A 21,665-nucleotide genomic window follows, 5' to 3' on the forward strand; every position below is an offset into this window, starting at 1 on the left:
GTCTCTTACTGAAGTAATGTTTTGAGTCTTTTTCTCCTGCCTCTTGGGCATCACTGAAATGTGAACGCGTTCAAACTGTGAATTGAAACAAATTGGAGACCATAACAGAAATTAAATGTTTCTAAGGTAGGGTTTTTTTCCCAAGATCTAAGCTTGAGGCTGTAACTGGAATGGTAATTCAAATTAAATTTACAAGCGCATTTATTTCGTGCGTGATTATGAGGAAAAGTAATTTTTTTTCTGTTGTCTACATTACCCATGCTTGAGTATACGTCCCCTTGCGAAGAAGTATGAAATGGCTCCCCACAGTTATTCTGTGCCCTGCTTAGTGTTCCATATAGATAAATGTTAATAGCCCTGGGTGTTGCCTTAAAATTAAGAATTTTAGATCAAGACAAGTTCCTATATGTTTTGTGGTAATACAAACATCAACAAGAAGGTACAGGCCTGTGGGCTGGAGATTGCACTAAAATAGGATTCCAATAAGTGATTCCACATAATAAATAAAGGAGCAGAAGAAATCAGAACAGATAATAATGTGCTTAAAATTATATTTCCTTTAATATTTTTGGTTCCCCTGAGTCAATCTCTGGTTTAATGTCAGCATGAATGGGAGTTGAATTGAACCAGTAGTTGGTGTTACAAAAAAGGTGCTGGCAGCTGATAACAGTGATAACAGTGTTACGAGTTTATGGTGATTGGAGTGGTACCAGCAAAAATATCCAGGGACAACTTGTCTGGGAGGCCAGAGTGTAGGATTCAGAGAAATTAGAAGAGAATCATGTGTTGCCAGAGAGGACTTTAGGTTTTCCCTATGGGTCAATATCTGAATGAAAACCACCACTTTTCTTTCATGCGATGTCTACTTTCCTTTAGAAATTACAGAAAAAAAAGACAGTTTGATAGAATGAAGCATGCTCCTTTTTGGGTTTTCCACCTGTTCAAACAGTTTTCTAGTAACCAACTGTAATATCTAATTAAAGCTGCTGCCTTCCTGGTGCACCTCTTGAGAAATGCTGCCATCCAGGTAATAAATGTGCTGTGCCTGCACTGGCTCAGACGCCTATATTTGCAGCAGGCTACTTTAGAACATGCTGTCTTATCATTGACCTTGGAGACATCTGGTGCTGGCTCCTCAAACAAGCAGAACTTGGGACAAGACAGATCTGACTCTGTCTTGGTGATTTCCACTATTTTAGCAATAGCATTTTCAGTTATATGAGGTGCTGATTGATCATTGCATCACACGTGAGGATTGTTTCTTTCAGGTAAAATCAATTCATTGATGCTATGCAACTCAGCTTGTTCAGTCTGGAGGAGACTGAGGAGAGACCTCATTGCAGTCTACCACTTCCTTGTGAGGGAAAGAGCAGGGGTTGACACTGATCTCTGTGACTAGTGATAGGACTGAGGGAATGGCCTGAAGCTGTATCAGGGAGATTTAGACTGGATGTTAGGAAAAGGGACTTCACCCAGAGAGTTGTTGGGCACTGGAATAGGCTCCTCAGGGAAGTAGTCGCAGCACCAAGACCGACAGATTTCAAGAAACCTTTAGGCAATGTTCTCAGGCACATGGTGTGACTTGGGGATGTTCCTGTGCAGGGCTAAAAGAAGGACTCAATGAGGTCCCTTTCAACTCAGTATATTCTGTAATTCTGTGGGAAACATCATAAAGAACAAACACTGATTTTGCCAGGCGGCCTTAGGTCAGTCTCATCTGACCTACTACTGGTTGTCTCTGAGTAGAAACCTGCTGCCAGATGCTTTCTTGGCACTCAAGATGCTGCTTTTCAGAGTAAAGCTTTGCTTAAGGTTCCAGGTGCAACAGAGGTTCTGTGCTCTTCAGGACTGAATTTCTAGCCCAGATAGGTTAATTAGTTAATGAAACGTCACCATTGCTTATGAAAGCTGTGATGGCTCCCTAACTTCACCATTGACTGCAAGTGATGGAGAGGTGAAGGTCTTGCAAGCTTTGCCTGTAACAGAGGTGATACAAAGCTATGAGACCCCTCTGTCTGGTGGTTAGAGTCATGTCAAGAGTAGTGTAGCTGACCTAAAATCCACCAGATAAGAGACATACATCAGTCCTCCTGAAATATACGTATATGTTCATCTGCGTGTGTAGGTGTGTACATACCTCCAAGTACTCCAATACAATATACATATATATGCCATATATGTTTATATAAATTAAAACTTTTCTGGTCAGTTCTACCTGTGTCCCTTGGCAATGGTTGCATCACAGTGGACATCCAATAACCCAGCCCATAATGAGCACCCAGTTATATCTGTCAAAACAATTCACAAACAGAAATCTTCGCAATGGGACTGAACTGGAAATGGCAACTGCAGCATAATAATGAATATTAATTTAAAATTAATAAACAGAATGCTTCCACTGGGAAATTAACTCTGATATGAGTTGCATCTTGATTGTATGAAGGCTTTAAAACATGTGCTTATCTTTCAGTTGAATAAACACCATGGGAACAGCATGCATGCTCTGGAGTGTTAAATTACAACACTTAGGAGCATGATAAGTAATAAGATAATGGTTTGCTAAATCTCAGGCTTACCTATAAGCAAAGATGAGATTGTCTTCATCTTTTTTTTTTCTTTTTTTTTTTTTAATTGAGCATATTTTTGAGTTCTCAGAAAGGGGCCATGCACACAGGTAATTACAGCATGGTCAGTAAAGACAGCAAGAGTCCACAGAGGGAGCTGAGTGGGAACAGAAATGCAAACATTGTGATGCAAGAGTCTAGGAAACTGATCTGAACTCACAGTTGCCTCTAAAACAACCCACATAGTAACCTGTTCTGTAAGAAATCCAAGGACTGGATTATATGTGCATGAAGAGTTCACAATTTCTCACAGTTAATGTATTTATCCAATTAAGACCATTTTCACATTATCTGCAATCAGTAGAAGGACCTTGCAGTGGAGTAATCAATGTTAAGTGTGAACAGAGTGCCCTAAGAGAGCTTCACTTCATACTGCAGCTTTCAGGTCTTCAAAGCTACCTTTCCTCTGAGGAGCATCACCTATCAGTTCTGTGGTAACACAGGGAGCCTGTGTGAGTCAGTAATCCAAAACCAGAAAAATCTGATCAATTTTACTCTGCAACCTTTTTCAATTGTCCATAATTGTTCTTTTCATTGTGATAAAGTAGATATACTCGATCACTAGCAACTAAACCAATAAGTTAGCCTGCAAGGCAAGATGGATTAAAGAAGATTTTAGTATACTGCTTAATTGATTTTTGCTCTAGATGCTCATGTGAAGTAAACAGTGTCATTAAATAAAGATTTGTTTTAAATGTGATCAGTGGGCAATCTGTTTGCTACTATCCTTTCCTCAGACAGAAAAGGCTTCAGGGGAGAACTTACTGTGATACTAATAGTACTGAAGAGACAACCTAAAAAAAGCCCCAACCAGCTGTTGTAGACAATGTAGTTTTAAATAGGAATTGCCTTGGAGACACAATGCCCATTCTCTACCATATTTAATCTGTTTTCCACTTAAGTCCCATTAATTTTCAGAATGAAGAACTTCTTGTGTCAACATTTGTACTCATTTTTTTTCTTACTGTGCCTCACCCTATGATTTAGAATTTAACATCTGCCCAGTTTGAATACTACAGCTGAAATTTTAAGCTTTACTTCTGCTGCAGCAATTGATCCCTCTTGCCTTTACTTCTCTATTTCTAGCTGCACGATTTTGTTAAAGGACAAGCTGTTACTTTGTTTAACAGCAGAACATAATGCCTGCTTTTGATAAATATAAGGCAAAAAAAAAAGACTGCTTGCAGAAGCTAGGAGTTGCAAACATCTGAGCTCTTCTTTGTAAAGTTTTCAGAAATAGAGCCATAAATGTACAAGGTTGCTTATACTGGATTATCTGTTTCTCCTAACATATTTAAATACAATAAGTCTATCTAGATTTATATCAACATAATAAAAAGCAACATTTCATACTCATAGTTACTTGCATGCTGGAAAAGCAAAAGCCTTCTTTAAATCTGGAAGATAATACTTACATAAGGAGTGCAATATTCACTTTAAATCTAATTTGGGATGTAAGTTTACTGCTCAGGGTAGGAGAGAATGACTGACAGAAGTGTTTTCAATGAGCCAATTTACATACTAAAATACATAAATTGGGCCAGTTAATGTGCAAAGAATATGATTTGGATTTTTTTTAAATTGTCTGGAAGTGTACCTACTGTCCTCTCCCCAAAATAGGAAGAAAAGAGAAATACCATATCTAGCTATTGCACTACTAACTATGAATGTGCTGCACAGAATGAATGATGTGAGGTACCTTATGTAATTTAATTTCTGGGCTTTTTTTTTAAGGTTTTCTTGAGGCCAGAATTATGAGAAAATGATTTGTATTACCAGTCTGAACATTCTTACACAAAGAAGTAAAATCTGTTGCCTAATGCTTGGTTGATTCAAACTAGTAGAATGAAGCAAAAGAAAGTTTACCAAACAATACAGAAATATTATGACTTACAAAGAAACCTGACAAGAGTAAGACCCTACACCACATGTTCAGCATGAAAACAAAACCAGGGATGCATCAGCTGTCTGCACGGGATGATGGATAAAAGATGCTCCTTGCAGCTCACAACCTTGTATCTCATCTATGTCACGTTCTGTTTCTCCTTTTGGAGTGCAATAAACCCCAAGCTGATACTGTAAGTCTTGCAGGATTTTAATTGATGTCCTGAAGCTGAAGGTCCATCTGTTCTAGTGCCTTGTCTCCTACTGGTCTTGGCTTTTCATGCTTAAATTCTGTGACCAAAATAGAGAAGTTTGGTAGGTTTCCCTTTCTGGGGAGAAAATGACTTCTCAGCATGAGTTTAAGATTCGGGTGACAGTGGCCATGGATTGTGTGGTGGAGGACGCCAGCAGAGGCGTAAGGGTTGGGCAAGTCTGGCCGTACTGCTCTTCATTTCGGATGAAAACCCTTTTGTAGGTACAATAGAGTTAAGCCTCGAATTGCACCTGCAAGAGCATCACCTCCCGTGCTTAAAATGCGCTGGGATCATGAATCTTGTGAGAACAGCCACACTGAACTGCAGTCATTCAGGGTTGAAGATTCGGAAGGAAATGAAAAAGTGGTTAGAAACTGGAGGAGATTTTCTAAGGCTTTGGTGAAGTGACTCAGGGGTGTGCCGCATCAACAGCTTCTTTACACTTCTAAGATGAGGCGCTCCAGCCTTTGGAGGGAGTGGTGACTGTGCGGAGTCCCAGGGGGGGACCGAGTCGCCCGGCTTGCCTCTTACCCTTGCTTCTCTCCTGGTCAGCGTCCAGGGAACAGGTGCCCCCAGCTTATCACGCCTCCCACCTCACCGCCACGGAGGACGTGATAGGGTGGGCGCAGGGGGCCGGGCGGGGGGCGCATACTCAACAGGGAGCGAGAGGCTCCGCTCCTCCCTCCCGCGGCGCATCCTCCCGCCCCCCGCCCTCGCCTCTCGCCGGCACTCGCCGCCTGCGGGGCTGCCGCCGGGGTGGTGCCAGCAGAGCCGGCCGGCTCCGCGCCTCGGGATGTGCTGAGCAGGGGCCGCTCCCTCGGGCCGCTCCGCTCCCGCCTGCCCGCAGCCCGCCCGCCCCACGCCTGCTCGGAACGGGTCGCCGGCCGGTGGCGGAGGAGCCCGGCGGTGAGTGCGGGCAGGGCGGGGCCGCTCGAGCGGGGAGCGCGTATGTGTGCGTGGAATTAGAGCCGTATGTATGTAATACCAGGGATGGCTAGGTAGATGCATCCTGTTGCACGTTCTCGTGTGGGCACGGGGGAGGGAGGAGAAGCCGGGCGCCGCGTCCGCCGTGTGCCGACGGCGTGTCCGCGGGTGCCCGTGGGTGCCCAGATGGTCGCGCCGCTCTGCTTTCCTCGGTAGGTGCCTCGCTGTGTGCATGTATTTATATGCATGTCTGTGTACACGTATAGGTACATGCACACACGCATATATAGGGGCGCGACGCCCTGCTCCCTCCCGCCTCCCTCTGCAGGTGTCCGTGTGTTATTTAATGCGGTCCCCAGGTGCCCCCACACCTGCACGCGGCGCTGCCCTGGGGACGGGCCCGGGGACCGCGGCGGTGGAGGAGCCGGGGGGTCCCGCGGGCCGGTCTTGCCTCCCCCCGGCGCTGTGTGTAAGGCAGCCCCTTCGCCATCCCCGGGGCGGCAGGTGCCGTGGGCTGTTTGGCTGGAGCACAAGCGCTGCCTTTCTTCGCACGCTCGTCACGAGTTAGTGGAAAGCTGCGACAGCCCAGATGCCTTCCTAGACATCCATTCCTCCTACTCAGCCTCTGGCAAAGAAAAGAAGATAACAGGCAGCACTTCTGTCTGTGTGGGTGGAAGAGAAAGGACTACTGATAATGGATTTGTTGAAGGGATACCGATTCTGGGTTTTAATTACTGTTTCAGTGTAGCTAGCACTAGATTGAGTTGCTGCCCGAGGACTCTCTTGGTAGCTTTAGTGCAGTGCTTTTAAAATCCCGTGTTCTTGCTTTGGCTTTTTAGTAAAATATTTTCTCAGTCGTGATGTATGCAAGGAACCCATTCAGAAAAACTCAGTTTCCAAAAGAATTATGTGGACTGTGTGTAAAATGCTGGACTAATGGAAATGCAGCATTTTTTATTTCTTCCAGCCCTGAGTTGTAATGGCATTTTCTTACAACAAGTGAACTTTTTTTTTTATGTGAGAGGATTTGATTTATGTGCTTTGGTTTTCAGGCTGGGCTGTTTGTTTGGTTTTTTTAAGTTGCTGATGTTTATTTAAGTGGGCTTTTTTTCTCTGGATGAGAGATGGAGTATCATCAAATCACAGGGCTAAATCTTGCATTCAGCACATGAACAGAACTGTCCTCTGGGAGAAAATGATGCCTTGATAGGCAAGGAAGGTACTTATATCAATGGAACCATCTTCCAATCAGAATTGCATTATTGGCAACCTCTCCAGAGGATTCTGTGGAAATAGGATATCTTTTTCATATAGCTATACAATTTGGGGGTATAAATAATATAATTTTAAAGTAATTGTGTTCCCATTTAGTTAGAATATTTTTCCGCTTTCTGGGATAAAAAGCTGAAAAAAATCTGACTGAAAGTGTGTACTGTGTTTTGTTTTTTTTTCTCTAGAGCTGTGTGAAGAAAGTCTTCAGCCATGGATGTGTTCATGAAAGGGCTTTCCAAGGCAAAGGAGGGAGTCGTAGCAGCAGCAGAAAAAACCAAGCAGGGTGTGGCAGAGGCAGCAGGAAAGACGAAAGAGGGAGTCCTCTATGTGGGTAGGTGGGCAGCAGAGAGCACACTGCTCATCGGTGCACCCAGACATATACAGCTGGATCCTCATCAGACCTGTTCTTCTGCAAAATAAATATGCAATTGCTCATAGGAGAGGATTGCAAAAGAAGCAAGGGGAAAGCTGTGCCTTTCTGAGCTCCCGTTCTTTGAAGCCAAGTGCAGGCTTACAGTGCAGGTCGTTGGCTGGCACTCCAGGCAAGAAGTTTGCCAGATCAAGGCTGAAGGGATGGTTGGTACAGTAGAAATAAATATGAAAAAATGTAAAACCTGGAGGTGAAGATGGCTTCACAGCATTCTACAGAGCATGTGGGGCTTGAAAAGGATTTCAGGAGAAGACATTTGAGAGGGTTAGCTCAGGAGTTGAGTTGTAGACATTGGTACATTGACAGTAACATTTTATATGGCAAAGTGTTATTTTCTGAAATTAGTTTCATGTTCTGTAATTACTATTGCAAATTCATGACAGATATTTTCCACGACTTCTCAAGGAAGAGCCTCTACAGTTAATGAAGTAGGGCAGGTAGATCCCAAGGTAGCAAAGCAGTTGTTAGTGCCTTATTCTAGGCTACACAAGTCTTGCATAGAGCTTGGGATAAAAATCTTTTCAAATCCCTGACTAGTACTTTCATGCATGATAGTCATCTTCATTTAGCAAGTGTTGGACTTTAGATGAGTGTCTTGCAAATGCTGTCATGAAAAATTCACAGAAAAACAATCTGCCAAGACTACATGAGTAAGTGGTTATTTCTCTTATTCATCAAGTACAGCTAGTCTATAAAAGAATGGAGGGGGAAAAGATACCCTTTTCTGTAGATCATGTCTGTTCTGTTGATTTTGTAGCAGGTCAGTTCTGTAATGGGCGCTGCGTGTCCTGAGGGAGGGGGATGTGCACACATAACAGAGAAAAGTTAAACAGAGCTGAAAACCAGAGGCATTTCTTTTCAATGGGTGTGCTGAGTTCTCTGGTATTCCAGTGCCTTTTTTGGATTCTCTCTACTGTTGTAGGCTAGTGCCAGTCTGTAAGAAATTATTTCTGCTCCAGATAGTGTGGACTACTCATTTGGAATATACTTCCCTCCCTTTTAAGCCATAGCAAAGCTCAGTGCTCTTGCCAACAGGGATGGCAGTCATTTTGAGCACTAATTACACAATGAATCTATTTTAAAATGAGCATCTGCTCATTTTCAAGATATCAAAATAGATGTTCTTCCACTCTATATTGTGCTTGAGGTTGGAATTATTTTCCAGAAGTAGGACTTTGTTTTATTTTGTTTTCTTGTAGTGCTGGCCATGCTTCTGGGGTCATCAATTTCTTTATATTAGAAACCCGCGTTGTGTGCAAAAGTAATCTTTGTGTCTGACCTGTTCTCCAGACCATAATAACATTTGAACCTAGTTCTGTTCCCAGAGGCAACAGATTTCCTGCTTAGTTGAAAGACTCTTTTGCTGAGGTTGAACTTTGGAGGGCCGCCTTGCTATTTTTTTTTCAAGAATTTCAAGAAATTACTGGGGGCAGCAGAGCCCTGAGCTGTGATAGGAACCTGTGCATGTGCCTGTTGTAACAGTGGAGGACCCTTCTCCCACCAGGTGCCTCCTTTTCAGGAGGCAAGGGCTATGTGCACAGTTTGTTGTGCGGGTAAAAGAGCCTTTGGTTGGAAGCTGTCCCCAGAACCTCTGGCAGCTTGTGTCCAGTTGTGTGCTTGCCCATACAGACAGGACATCTCAACAAGTTCAAATAGGGAAAGGAGGAGCTGGATGTTTTTTAATTCTACTTCCCAAGCACACAGCAGAGGTGGCTCTTCCCCTGTGCATCATTTGCAAAGGCCAGTGTGATAATCTTTTGTTCTGCAGGATGATAACGATTGCAGTGCAAAAAGTGGTGGAGCCCCTTTGTGAGCAGAGGAGAGGAGCAGCACAATTCATTAGAGCTCATGAAGACTTCTCACTCCCTTTTTCTATAGTTAGGTTTTCAGATTTGAGATTCACAGCCAGATTATACAGTGACAGATGCCTGACATCTTGCAAAAAAGAACCTAACAACACTGGGCTGAGTGGGACCTGTTAATCATTTTCAGTTTCATAACATTAAGCCCCCAATTGCTGCTGGAGAATTAAGAAGATGCAGAGTCTCTGGTCCAAATCCTCTAGGTGATGTCGCTTCCCACTGGAATCAGTGTAATTTAAGCAACTGTGGAAAACATCTGGACCTTTCTGTCCAGGCTACTGTGTTAACTATGATGTGAAAGACTATAACCTGGTTCTTAGAATAACCTAATTAAGTTATTCTTACCAGGTGGAATTAGGTTATTCTAATAACCTAATTCTACCTGGTAAGAGTTCTATTAACAACAGCTGCTGTTTGGGCTGAAATGTAGTCATTGTAATGCTCTTACTCTTGTTTTAGTTTTAGCATGTTTTTGGCACAAGGAAGATTTCTCTTGGCAAAGGGGGAAACTTAGAGCTGTGTAGGAGAGCAGTGTATTGGAGGATTAAGTAAGGAGTTGGTTTTTTTTCCCTGTCCATGCTGAAGTCCCTACTTTCTTCCCTCAGTCCACTGTCTGGCCTCCTTTTAAGTGCGTAAGATACCTTCAATACAGTCAACAATGTGTTTGTATGCTTTCAAGTATTGGGGGCCTTCCCCCCTTAAATTTCTCTGCCAGTTGGCTTCAGCATTGGCCAACTGAAATTGGCGATTCTCTCTTAACTTGTTCAAGCACAGTATCGGGACCTTTCTTGATGTCAAAAAATGGCCTGGTCATTGTTTAGAAAGAAGGACTGAGGCTCAGCAGGCCTCTGTGTGCTATAAATTTCAAACTGCATCTTTCTGTATCCTTCAAGAGCTGTTGGTGTGAAGCAGAGAGGAAGTGAGTGGCAGGGCTCTAATCCCCACTGGCTTTGAAACCAGGAACTGAGTAAGAAGGATGTGCTCACACACTGTGGGAGGACAGATAGAGATAATGCTAAAGGCAGTCTTGCCCCTGATATATTGTAGCTGTGATAATTATCAAAGAGTGGGAACAGCCTTGCCCTCACAGCTATGGGTGTGATAAAAGAGTGAGTGAGCTAGTTGGGAATCATTTGGTGTCTGCTGGCCGTGCTGTGAGGAGGAAGGGACGGGAGGTTGTGTGAGGGACAGACAGGGTTAGGCGGTGCTGGGGACAGGAAGGAGTGAGCTGGAATTGCAGAAGGAAGAGAGGAGAGAAAGAGCTAGAGCTGTGTGGAGCTGCCCATGGGAGGCCACACAGAAAAAGGTATCGAGAGACTTTTAGATAACAAGGTGCTGATGCTTGAAGCCTTCTTCAGTGTCAGTCGTACCTCCTCTGTGAACACGCTCTTGGAGGTGCAGTGTTCAGGATGTCTGCTGAGCTTCATGTGTGCTTCCAGGGAGCCGAAGCTTTTGCTCAGTTGACTCCTGAGTGCATGTTCAGTGGTCAGGAGTGGAAGTTTCCAGTCTGATCGTTTTTGGTGTGTGGTAAGCTCACAGAACAAAGGAATAGTTTATTAGCAGCCGGTGGCTGACAGAGTTGTTTACTACTCCCTGTGCTGGCACATGGCCTTAGAGTAGAGCAGAACAGTCATGACCTATTTGGCAAAGCCATCCAAATTCCTCCATTCCCTTTTCATAATGTTTCTTTTTTTCCTGTGGTAGTAGAAAAGCCAGCAGAGTAGTTGAGGCACTCAAGGTTGGTCTGGTAGAATAACAAGCTTCAGGACTTGGAAGCAAATGTTTTCCTTAAATGTCGATTGCCCCTTCCTCTAAACTGAGTTTACGTCTCCCAGTCTGTAACCAGCAATGTGAGTAATCCATTAGTCTCTCAAATAGTCCAGAAATGAGTGTATTTGCAAAGTGCTGATACGCTCCTTTGTTTTGGCACAGTAACAGCAATGATAATAAATCATGAAGAGACTCTATGGTGATTTTTAAAATTGAAAAAAAACCCCAAAAATGCTGTTTAGTGTTCTCGCTCTCCTCACACAGATGTCTACTATAGCTAGGAAAAGTAGCATTACCATCTACTACTATTTCTTCTTGTTTTAGGTTAGAGTCATGTTCCTTGGTCTTTATATTATCCCTACCCTGATTCCTCTGTTCCCCTTGTTATGCAGGGTACAATGAGCAAGAGTGTTGATTTGTCATGAATGCCAGGATGAAAGACAGCTAGTTTCTCCTGGAAACGATGTGGACAACCAGCTTTCCTTTGTGGCCAGCCAGAAGTCGTCCAACTGAATTCAACTGCTGTTATTTATAGGCCTGTTCTGGCAGATTCTAATGATGCTGTTGTAGCTGCGAGGGCAGGAACAGCTCCTTGCATGCAAGTGTGCAGCAGTGGGGCAAGTACTCTTGAGCTCTAACATATGCTGTAGGGTCTGGAACACCAACCAGCTGGTTGTTTGCCAATTAATGGATCTGGCTATGCATATCCTGTTCCATGTGGGTCTGGGAGCAGAGCTTTTTTTAAAGAGAAGTCTCTCTTTCGCTAAAGAAACCAGCATTTCTGTTCAAGTTGTGGTTATAGCAGTGTTATGTCTGGGCAAGTGAGGTAAGAATAGATTTGGAATAGGTCCCTCTGGAGATGTGTGCATTGCCCAGATCGTCAGGGAGTTCTGGCATACCATCCATCCCTTTCTGGCCCTAGGCAATTGATTACTTGCTAATTCACAGGTTTCCATGTCTTTACTGGCTTGGCTTACAAACAGTCAGTTCAACAACATGGATGAGATATTGGCCAGGTCTAACAATGCCTTCAAAAGCATGTGCTTAATGTTAAGTATTCCAATAGACACACTGTAAGCCTGCTGTGGTGTTTAGTTGCTAGAAGTCAGTAGAACCATCAGCTGCTTGAATTCCATTGTGTGCTTTGCTTTTTCAGGTCTTATGGTGGTATGAAATTAAGAACCGAAGTCTTAAAACAAGTCCTTAGGTGTGAACACATTGCATATAATGAAACTTCTGATTGTTCAATGGTAAATATTTTTCAGTGAGAGTAAACAAACTTTTTTAAAGATAAAATGGGAATAAATAGGGGGGAAAAGACTTCTTGGCTGTTTAACCTCATAATTAGCTAATGGAACATTTCCTTTTACTCAATACAGTAAGTTTTTTTCCTTGTATTTCTCATGCATTATTATTCTACTCTTGCTCATGGCTAAGAGAGCGTTTTCAATCATGTAATCAATCTAATAGTGCCAGAACTACATGGCTGAAGTTCCATAAATTTGCACTAGTAGCAAGTGGGACATATTGATGAATGAGCTGATATTGTGTTTCTGTGTTTAATTGTATTATTGCAAAGAATTTTGGACAAAAAGTTGCTTTTTTCTAGTATTTTTCTGCTTATGCATTTTCTTCTATTATGTCAGAGGTGTGAAGCCAGAAGTATAACTTATAATGTTTTGAATATTGAATGACAGCAAAAAAACCTGTATTACAAGTAAGGTCATTTCTGTGTTGGTAAGAAAAATAAAATGTCATCCTATCTCTGGCAGACTAGGTAAGATGATTAACTAGGAGCCATAAACTCTCTTAATTGCACATTGTTAAGCATCACAGTCCACAGATGGATACTAATCCCTGAAATGTGGCCAAATTATGGAACCTGACAAGGGCAAGTAGAGGGCTGGTAGGGAAAATGACACCCAGTTACGTTTTAAAACAGCAGTATGTGCTAGTTTTTCTCTTCCCCTTAAAGACACAGGAGATTGTTCCCTTTCAGGCAGCATGGTAAAAAGTCATGGGTTTTTTGCATGGGTTTTGCAGAAATCAGTTTGGTCTTCAGTGTGGCAGAGTTACATTGCTTACACTGGCCTTGTGTTATGCCTCTGTCTAGCACAAGTTCCAGGGTGCTCCCTGCAATTCATGTGTGGTCTGTGATAACAAGGACAGTGGATGCAGCAGCCCTTGAGTGTGACCTGGGAGGCATTTTCATGCTGAAATCCTATCTAGTGCTTAAAGCTATTTTTTTTTGATTAGTTGGTATCTAAATCTGGCTAGCACTTCCATCTCCCCGTGAATTTAACCTCCAGGCCTTTCTTTAGTTCAGTAGTGGTTGTCAAGCCCTGCAAACAGAGATCTGGCAAAGATGAAACTTTAAGGATCTTCTGGAAACTGTGGCTCAGAGCTTCTACAAATGTATGCATGGTCCTCCTTAGGTTGTTAACATGGTTTCTAGTGCGGAGTCATCTGTGTGAGTGTGCCAAGTGGGAGGCCTAATACAGCTATTCAGAAAATGGCAAGCAAGTCGATATTTTGCAGGAGTGTTTCCAGTATTATTCACCTTTCTACAGTCGATACCCATCCATGCAGTTGTTCTTTACTGGTGGTTTTGCCTTTTCCCTTAGACTGAATTTCTTTTTAATTTCTTTTAATAACCTTGGAAAATACTGTATGCAACAGTATGCAGTCTACATATTAATCTCTCTTTATCATTGTTCTAGTCTTTACCAGTACTTGAGAGTATGCATTTTCAAACTAATATTTCTCTTTGTTTAGGTTCCAGGACCAAGGAAGGAGTTGTTCATGGTGTTACAACAGGTAAGATAATTATCTCTTGATTTCAGCTTCTTTCCTGCATAAGATTAACCAGCCATTTTGCGGTTAAAAATTCTGGTTTTTTGAGAGCACCACAATTCATGAAAGCTGGAAAAGCATAGGAAAATTGAGAGATCTGCTTGGGTGGGAAGACTGAATGGAAATGACTTACAAGAAAGAAACAAATTTCAGAGTTTTGATTTGAATTTATCACAATTATGAGTGTTTCAAAATGTTTTTTTTTAGCTGACTAATCTCTCAGTAGCAAGAGCACTTTCCAACTTGGAATTTAATGCCAGGCATGTATCTTCACAATAGCATTTCTACACCAAGAAAGACTAAATTTGCATTTTAAATTGATTTGCAGGGATCATTTTAGGTATGAACTGAAACCAGTAACCAATAATTTGTTTTAAGGGGCAAAATGAATGGAAGTCTTTGATATCTACAGAGCACAGAAAAGCCTTAGTTGACCATAGAGCATTGAATAAAATGTATAATTTTCTGCTGTACAATGTGGGAGTTCTGGAGATGTGAAGAGAATGCATAGTCAAGAAATGTAAGTTGTTTTTCCCCTAACAAATTCAGAAACAAATAAGATAGTAGAAAAATATTTCTTTTTCCTCATGTACAGCCAGTGTATCATTCAGCTCACATATCAGTGCATCATTGTGCTTGCATAAGCCAAGGCCAAGGATAAACAGTGGTAGGTAAACAAATGTCAGTACTTAATGCACAGCCCACATAAATGGTTGAAAAGTCAGTCAAGAGTATTTCTAGTAACAAAACAGAACAGAATATTGAGGATAGTCCTTCAGAATTTAGCCTCAGGCTGAGCATGCTCTGTTGTCATGAGATTTGAAAACGCAGCTTGTTAGACCTCAATTAAGAGAACTATTCAGAGGGATCATTCCTATGACTAGTAGAGGATTGCAGTAGAATGAGATTTGGGGCACATATATCCAATATCATCACAGATGTGGGAGCAGCAACTGGCAGCACTAGGAAGCAAGTTAATAGAGGTGACGTTCCCCAAGCTGGGATGTGGTAGAATCAAAGTCAAGGGCATTTGCACACGTGTGAAGTGTGTTGAAGCACTGGGTTTCTAGTGGGCTAGCTCAGTGGGGGACTTCTCTTCCTCATCCTGAAAGAAACTACTGATCTCAAATGCTGTACCTCTCTTTGTGATGGCAATATGTTTAGTTAGGCAGGAAATTTTCAGTAGGTGAATAGAATTTTTAATGGGTTTGAAAATATGTTAAATTTTCTTCTGGAAGGTACAAAACAGACTGTAAAGCCAAACATAAGGGGAAAACATCTGTTATGTGCTGTGCCTGTGAATAGAAAATTTGAAAAAGTTACTGTTGAGTCTAGGCAAAACTGTAGCTGCTCCTCACACACTTTTGGTGTGACACAAAGTGAAATGCCCAAAACTTGGGAATAATGCGTTTGGTGCCACGATTTGCTTCCTTCTGGCCTTTCAAGCTGTTTGAGATGAGTTTGGCTGTTGAATGAAAAGGGAAAACGAACAGGTTGAAATATGGCAGTGAGAAGAGAAGACTGCAGGCAAAATCTAGATACCACGGCTTCCAAAATGAAACAGTATGGATTTGCTAGTGTAAGAACAGAGGAACTGCTTGGAAACATTTTAAGAAAAAAAAAATAATATCAAGCCTATAAATAGTTCTTCTGGCAGGAAGAGAAGGTAGATAAAAACAGATTTGGGATCACTGTAGTGATTCTATGAGGTATAACATGAAGACAGAGATGCTGGTGAAGTTGCCGTAGAAATCAAATCCATTTAAATCAATGCTGTTAAGGTTGATGTGACAAAAATGCCTTTAAAGTCCCTTGTGAAGACCTACTTGTCTCTTTTCATGTGCCTAGGAGTTCACAAGTTGTGCTGGTCTTACGATATCAACTCCCCAGTACATAATGTGAAACCTGAGGTGAAATAAACACTTTGTTATGTAAATAAAAATGGTTTGAGAGGTTAGAGACGGTCAGATACAAACTAGAATCACAGATCAAAATCGTTGTTCAGTTTTGCAGTCAGTCTTTTCTTAATGTCTGAGCTCCAGAATCCTGACAGTTTTGCTATTTTTGAATAAATTCTGATTTAACCCTCTATGCTGGTGAAATGACTGTGAAATGACACACCTTAAAGGGCTAAAAAACCTAAATGCTTTCTTCAGTCAGTTAGTTTCCAAACCCAGAATTACTAGACTGAGGTGTTTATTGCTTTAAATGTGACCTGATTGTACCAGGTTTAGTGACATCAAGATACTGTGAAATGAGGATTCCAGGCTGTGATTCACAGGAATATGGTGAGTGTGTTGTCAGGTCACCTTTTCTCTGAACTTCTGATGATAAAGCAGCTTTGCTTGTTGGTTTTATGGTGTATGCTTTTGTTTAGAGTTGCCTTCCGAATTAAAATATCTCCTAGCCTTTGACTGTAAATGCATAGTTCACCTATCTTTCTTATCTCCGAGAAATGAATGGTATCAAAGATGAAATGTTTACAGTCTATCTCCTGATATTCCAAATAAAGCACTCTTTGTAAATAAGTCAGGTCAAAAAAGCTCTTAATCCTTCAATCATGTCAGTGAAGGCAATTATTGATAGTAGTACACCATAGTCAAGTGTTTTTCTTAATTCTTTTATCTGACCATTCTTGTTCTTCACATTCTCAGTCATTGGTATTCCTGGTCTTTAACTCCAACAGGTATCTTACAGAGAATTTCATAAATTAAAGAACCAGCATATTTATGGTGCTTTGTAAATAAATTATTCAAGTACTTAAGACAAACTTACTGTTTGAAATACTTACTCAAAAGTATATTTGGTGCAATAAGAGTAAGTTCATTAATTCAGAGAAATTCTGTGGTTTGAGTCTACTTTTATTGTTCAAGGTTGAAAGTAACTAGTTGTTATTTTGAATTGCTCCAGAGGTTTTACATTGATACTGTATGCTACCCAGTTGTCTGTAATAAGTAGTGAAAAGACAACTTCAAAGCTAATACTTTTTGCACAGTGCTGTAGTCAGTATTGAACTTAAACTCAAAGTTAGCCTTGGTGTGCTCATTGTACACTGTCCCAGGGTCATTTAATGGAATGGACAGTCTCTGCATAGATAAAGGAAGTAATCAGGCCATAACACAGCAAAGCTCTGCAGAAGCTGATTTACTCTGGTTCTCAACACTGTGATGCAAAGCAGATTTCAATTTTACAAAGACTTAATGGCTTAAGATCATTAAGCAACCTGGTATTCAGATAAATTTAGTAAGTTGGAATCAACCTCCTGTACTCTGAACTGATGTGTTTGTGCACACTTAATGCTTTCCCCATTACTACTGTAAGCAATAAAATACATGAGACTGGAAACCTATTTTGGTTTTTATTCTCCTATTGTGGGGTTTTCAGAGCTGGAGGGTCACCAGGCTGGAGCTCATAGTCAGAGTCACTCTGGTAATGGTGTTGATGTGTACTTGTTCCTTAGAGACAGAAAAGAAGATTCTCTCCTTACTATGATTGCTTTTTCCAATCTGTGTGATTTATATAGTTTGCTGAGTTTATCTTCATGGCTCTGATTTCTGAAGCAGTGTGTGAGAAATCTTCCATGGTAACTCCTGTGTCAGCTTTCTTATGCTGTGTCTGACTGACAGGTTTGCCTGGGATGGAGTGTATGCACACAGTTTGTGGTGCCTGAGGATGGGGCTGTGGCTGAGCCTCATCCCTAATAGGCTACAGCTGTGTAGGACAGGTGACCAATATTGAAGGTAAAGAAACATGGACTGCTGAGGTGCACCTGACCAATCACAGAAGGGTAGAGAGGGCACACAGGTGTAACGCATCTAAGATAATAGTGTAAAAGGTTGTACTGAAGAACAATGAAGTGCTGATGCTTGGAGCCTTCTTTGGTGTCAGTTGTACCTCCTCCATCAATGGAGGTAATTTTCTTCATAGCACTGGTATGGGGCTGTTTGGGATTTGTGCTGGAACCAGTGTTGATAACATAGGGATGTTGTGGTTGTTGCTGAGCAGGGATTACACATCAAGGCATTTCCTGCTTCTCTACTCGCCCCACCAGTGAGGAGGCTGGGGGTTCACAAGGAACTGGGGGAAGACACATCCAGGACAGCTGACCCTGGTTGACCAGAAGGATATTCCACACTGTATGGCATCATACTGAGCAGTAAAACCATGGGGAAGGTTGGTGGGGGTGATCTGCTTGGGGACTGGCTGGTCATTGGTTGGTTGGGGGTAAGCAATTGTTCTAATTTGCATGACCTGTGGGATTTATCTCTTTCTTTATTTTCCTTTTTTATTACAGATTTTTATTACTATTATTGTTTTATTTCAATTGAACCATACTTAGCCCATGGGTTTTCTTACTTTTACTCTTCCAATTCTCTTCCTCCCCATCCTGGTGGGGGAAGAAGTGAATGAACAGCTTGGTGGTGCTTAGTTGCCAGCTGGGGTTAAACCATGGCTGTCTGAAATGAAGCAGTCTTAAGTGTGCTGCTTTGTTACTACTTTTATCAGTGTCTTATTGCTCTGCCAGTAACAGTGTTAGTGGCCTGATTCTTTCCTTTTTCATTTGAGTTTGTATGTACTAAGCCTTTCCTAGGATAATGTGTTTCTGGGAGGAGAAAATGGACTTGAGACAGTGCCTTCCCAAAATACTGTAATGGGAGCTGCAGCCACTGGATAGTTGCTCTTGGCAGGTGGTTGTATTTGCCATGACAACACAGTATAAGAAATGTGGGTATAATAATGGCACTGAGAATCAGGTGTTTTCGCTGTAGCATCCACAGTGCACTCGATTCCACTCCGTTTCTTGATATTTTAAGGTGCACCTGCTTTAAGAGCTTGATGTAATGAAATTAATTGTGCCTGTGACAGTCAACACAGTACAACCATTCTTTATAATTTTATCAGAAAGGATGAGTCTACTGAAGGCCAACTGAGCCCTTGTCAGCATCAAGCCTACTGAATTTGTCCTTTATGTGTTCTGCCATTCAATGTTTTTTGGAAAGGGGAGTTTTCAAAACAACGTGTCACTTCCATACAAAAAAAAAATTGACAGGATGAAAGAACCCTGAATTATAGAATCATAGAATGGTTTAGGTGGGAAAAGACCTTTGAGATTCTGATTCTAACCCCCTTACACGGGCAGAAATGCCTTCTGCTAGACCAGGTTGCTCATGGCCCCCTGGCCTTGAGCACTTCCCAGGATGGGACATCCATAGCTTCTCTGAACGGTCTGTGCCACTGCCTTACCACCCTCACAGTAAAGAATTTCTTCCATATGTAAACCTACTCTCTTATAGTTTGAACTCATCTACTCCTGCCCTGTCCCAACAAGATCCTGTGACAAAGTCCCTCTCCACCTTTCTTTGTAGGGTTGTATGTACTGGAAGGCCACAATTAAGGTCTCAACAGCCCCACCTCTGTCTTTGTAGGTGGGGTTCTCCATTCCTCTGATCATCTTGGTGGCATCCCCTGGACTTACTCCATCAAGCCCATGTCTGTCCTGTGCTGGGCCCCCAGAGCTGATGCAGCACTGTGGGTGGGTGCTCAACAGAGCAGAGGGGCAGAATCCCCTCCCTTGCTTGCTGGTTATGCTGCTCTGAATGCAGCCCATGATCTGTCCCAGAAAATGAATGAAACAGAAGAAAAATAAAAAGCAGTATTGAACCATACCCAAAACATAACTCTTCCTCTTTTGGCTTTTTTTTAAATTTAAATATTTATTGGAAAATTGGATTTTTGGATCTACTTTTATAAGATGCTGCTTGATTTTCTTAGAATTCTTTTTGCCGTTTGGAACAACATGAATGAGTTTGTTTCATGATGTTACTTAGTTTCTTTCTGAAAGACTCCAAGCACAATCAGGTCTCACTAGGCTTTGCAACATATAGTGTGTTATGAGGGCACACATCTTAAGATATGTTTGCAAGAACTAGTGGAAAGCTTTCTGTATTAATTTCATGCATAGAATCCAAAGCTTTTTGTGGTCTGTAGCTGGTAATAATCAAATGGTGCATCTTAACAGATGTCTTTTTGTACTTGCCAGCATTAAGTCAAATCTTCCCTGAGGGCAGCATTTGCTTTTCCACAAACCCTACTTTTGATTCTTCTTTTTTTTTTTCCCTGAAAAAAGCATAGCAGTAGAGTAGTGGATGTACACAATGAAATTTCTCATGAACTTTTAGAGTATTAGCATGTATAGTGTGGCAGATATTTGAAGCAGACTTTTTCTGCTTCTAATTTCAAACAATGTGCAGTCTGTTGTTCTAGTCTCTAATGAAAGCTCCTGGTCATAATAGAGAATACTTAATTAGGGTTTACTAACTTTTCCCTTTAAATAGCTAGAATGAGCATTAAATTATCTGCCTCCATTTTCAGTCAGCAGATACTTATAAATTTGGGTCTTTAGTAGAAGTTGCTTATTAGTCATGATGTTTAACTTTCTAGCTTTTTCCTAATTTTTGCTATTTAATACCAATCATAGTAATGCATGCTGCCTGCCCTGTGATACAGATATGATGCTTTTTATGTTAGGAAGTAAAGAAATGTAATTTATCCACAGAATGTCTGATTTTCATATGTACTTCCCAAAAAGAGACTCAGAAATGGTGGCCTGACTTTGAAGCAGAATCCATCCCGTGCTCATAAAGGATCCCTATAAAGCAATGAATACCTTTTTATGGATTGGATGGGATTTAGCCCGAAGGAAAGTCTAGAGTTGGTTAGAATGGCAAAAATATATGATAGATGTTTTTGAAGAACATTCTCTTGTTTAGAGGAGTACATGTGTGTTTTGCTAGAAATCTGGGTGTGTAACTTCAAGGCATGAGGTCATTCCATCCCTTTTCTTAGAGCAGTTTCACTGTAGTTCAAGCTGCTGTCAGAAAGAGCCCTTGGGGATGAACGAGCAGACAAACCCCAGTGATATTCTGAAAGGTAGAATGGCAACTGCTGATGTATATGTAGGCTAAATGACTTGTGGTTTCCCTGGGGCTTGGAAGTTAGCTATTAATCCAGTTTGCGTTGGCATTCAGTCTTTTTATAAATTAGTGTATTATGTATCAGCAGTGGGGCAAAAATCTCAAGGGAGTAAGATAAAAGGTTCTGTTTGAAATTCTTGGCTGAGCATTGATAGATCTGTGTTTTAATGAAATATATCTTAGAAAATAAATATAAAAAGAATAATCAATGTGTTTTGAGTCTAATGCAAAAAATCTTGTTTTCCATGCCCTGTATCATGCAGCAAGTGTTTTCTGGACTAATTGGAATGCATTTCTAAACTAGGATATGTTATACAGTGAGATGGATGTAATAAGAGCTCCTAAATAATGCCTTTTCTTCCCTGAAGTGCAGTTAGATGTGAGTGAAAATATCAGATGTCTTTCACATGGAGGAAATTGAGCCCCAGCTAAGCCTTATTTTTACCTCTGCTGCTCCAGCGTTACCAGATGGATAGTTTAATTTCTTAAGATCCACTTGGGGTACAGAAAATGGCCTTAGGGCTTTTCATGATGCTGGGCTGTCAGTGATAAATTCTCTGAAAAACTTAGAGCTCCCAGAGACATAATGTGGTTTTTTTTTTCATCTGCTTCTCCTCAGTGGCTGAGAAGACCAAAGAGCAGGTGTCTAATGTTGGGGGAGCTGTGGTGACAGGAGTGACGGCGGTGGCACAGAAGACAGTGGAAGGAGCAGGGAGCATCGCTGCCGCCACTGGCTTGGTGAAGAAGGATCAGTTGGCCAAACAGGTTTGTTTATTTACAGTCTTTTCCAGGTGAAGAAGTGAGCAATGAAGGGCTCA

The 21,665-nt window shown here is 41.6% G+C and overlaps 1 protein-coding gene across 1 annotated transcript in view; it reads left to right on the forward strand.

Annotated features, from left to right (window-relative positions):
* Window positions 1-5,749: 5,749 nt before the first annotated feature.
* SNCA (synuclein alpha) overlaps window positions 5,750-21,665 on the forward strand; it is a 62,057-nt gene continuing 46,141 nt past the window's right edge. Inside the window, 5 exon segments of the mRNA XM_066186382.1 lie at window positions 5,750-5,854; window positions 5,856-5,898; window positions 13,796-13,837; window positions 16,102-16,161; window positions 21,467-21,612. Of these exon segments, the coding sequence (XP_066042479.1) occupies window positions 5,765-5,854; window positions 5,856-5,898; window positions 13,796-13,837; window positions 16,102-16,161; window positions 21,467-21,612 (381 nt within the window). The 5' untranslated portion in view covers window positions 5,750-5,764.

This window comes from Chamaea fasciata, unplaced genomic scaffold (assembly GCF_029207755.1).
Source record: "Chamaea fasciata isolate MVZ Bird 193981 ecotype frontalis unplaced genomic scaffold, bChaFas1.0.hap1 SCAF_6, whole genome shotgun sequence".
In the NCBI taxonomy this organism is placed as follows: Eukaryota; Metazoa; Chordata; class Aves; order Passeriformes; family Sylviidae; genus Chamaea; species Chamaea fasciata.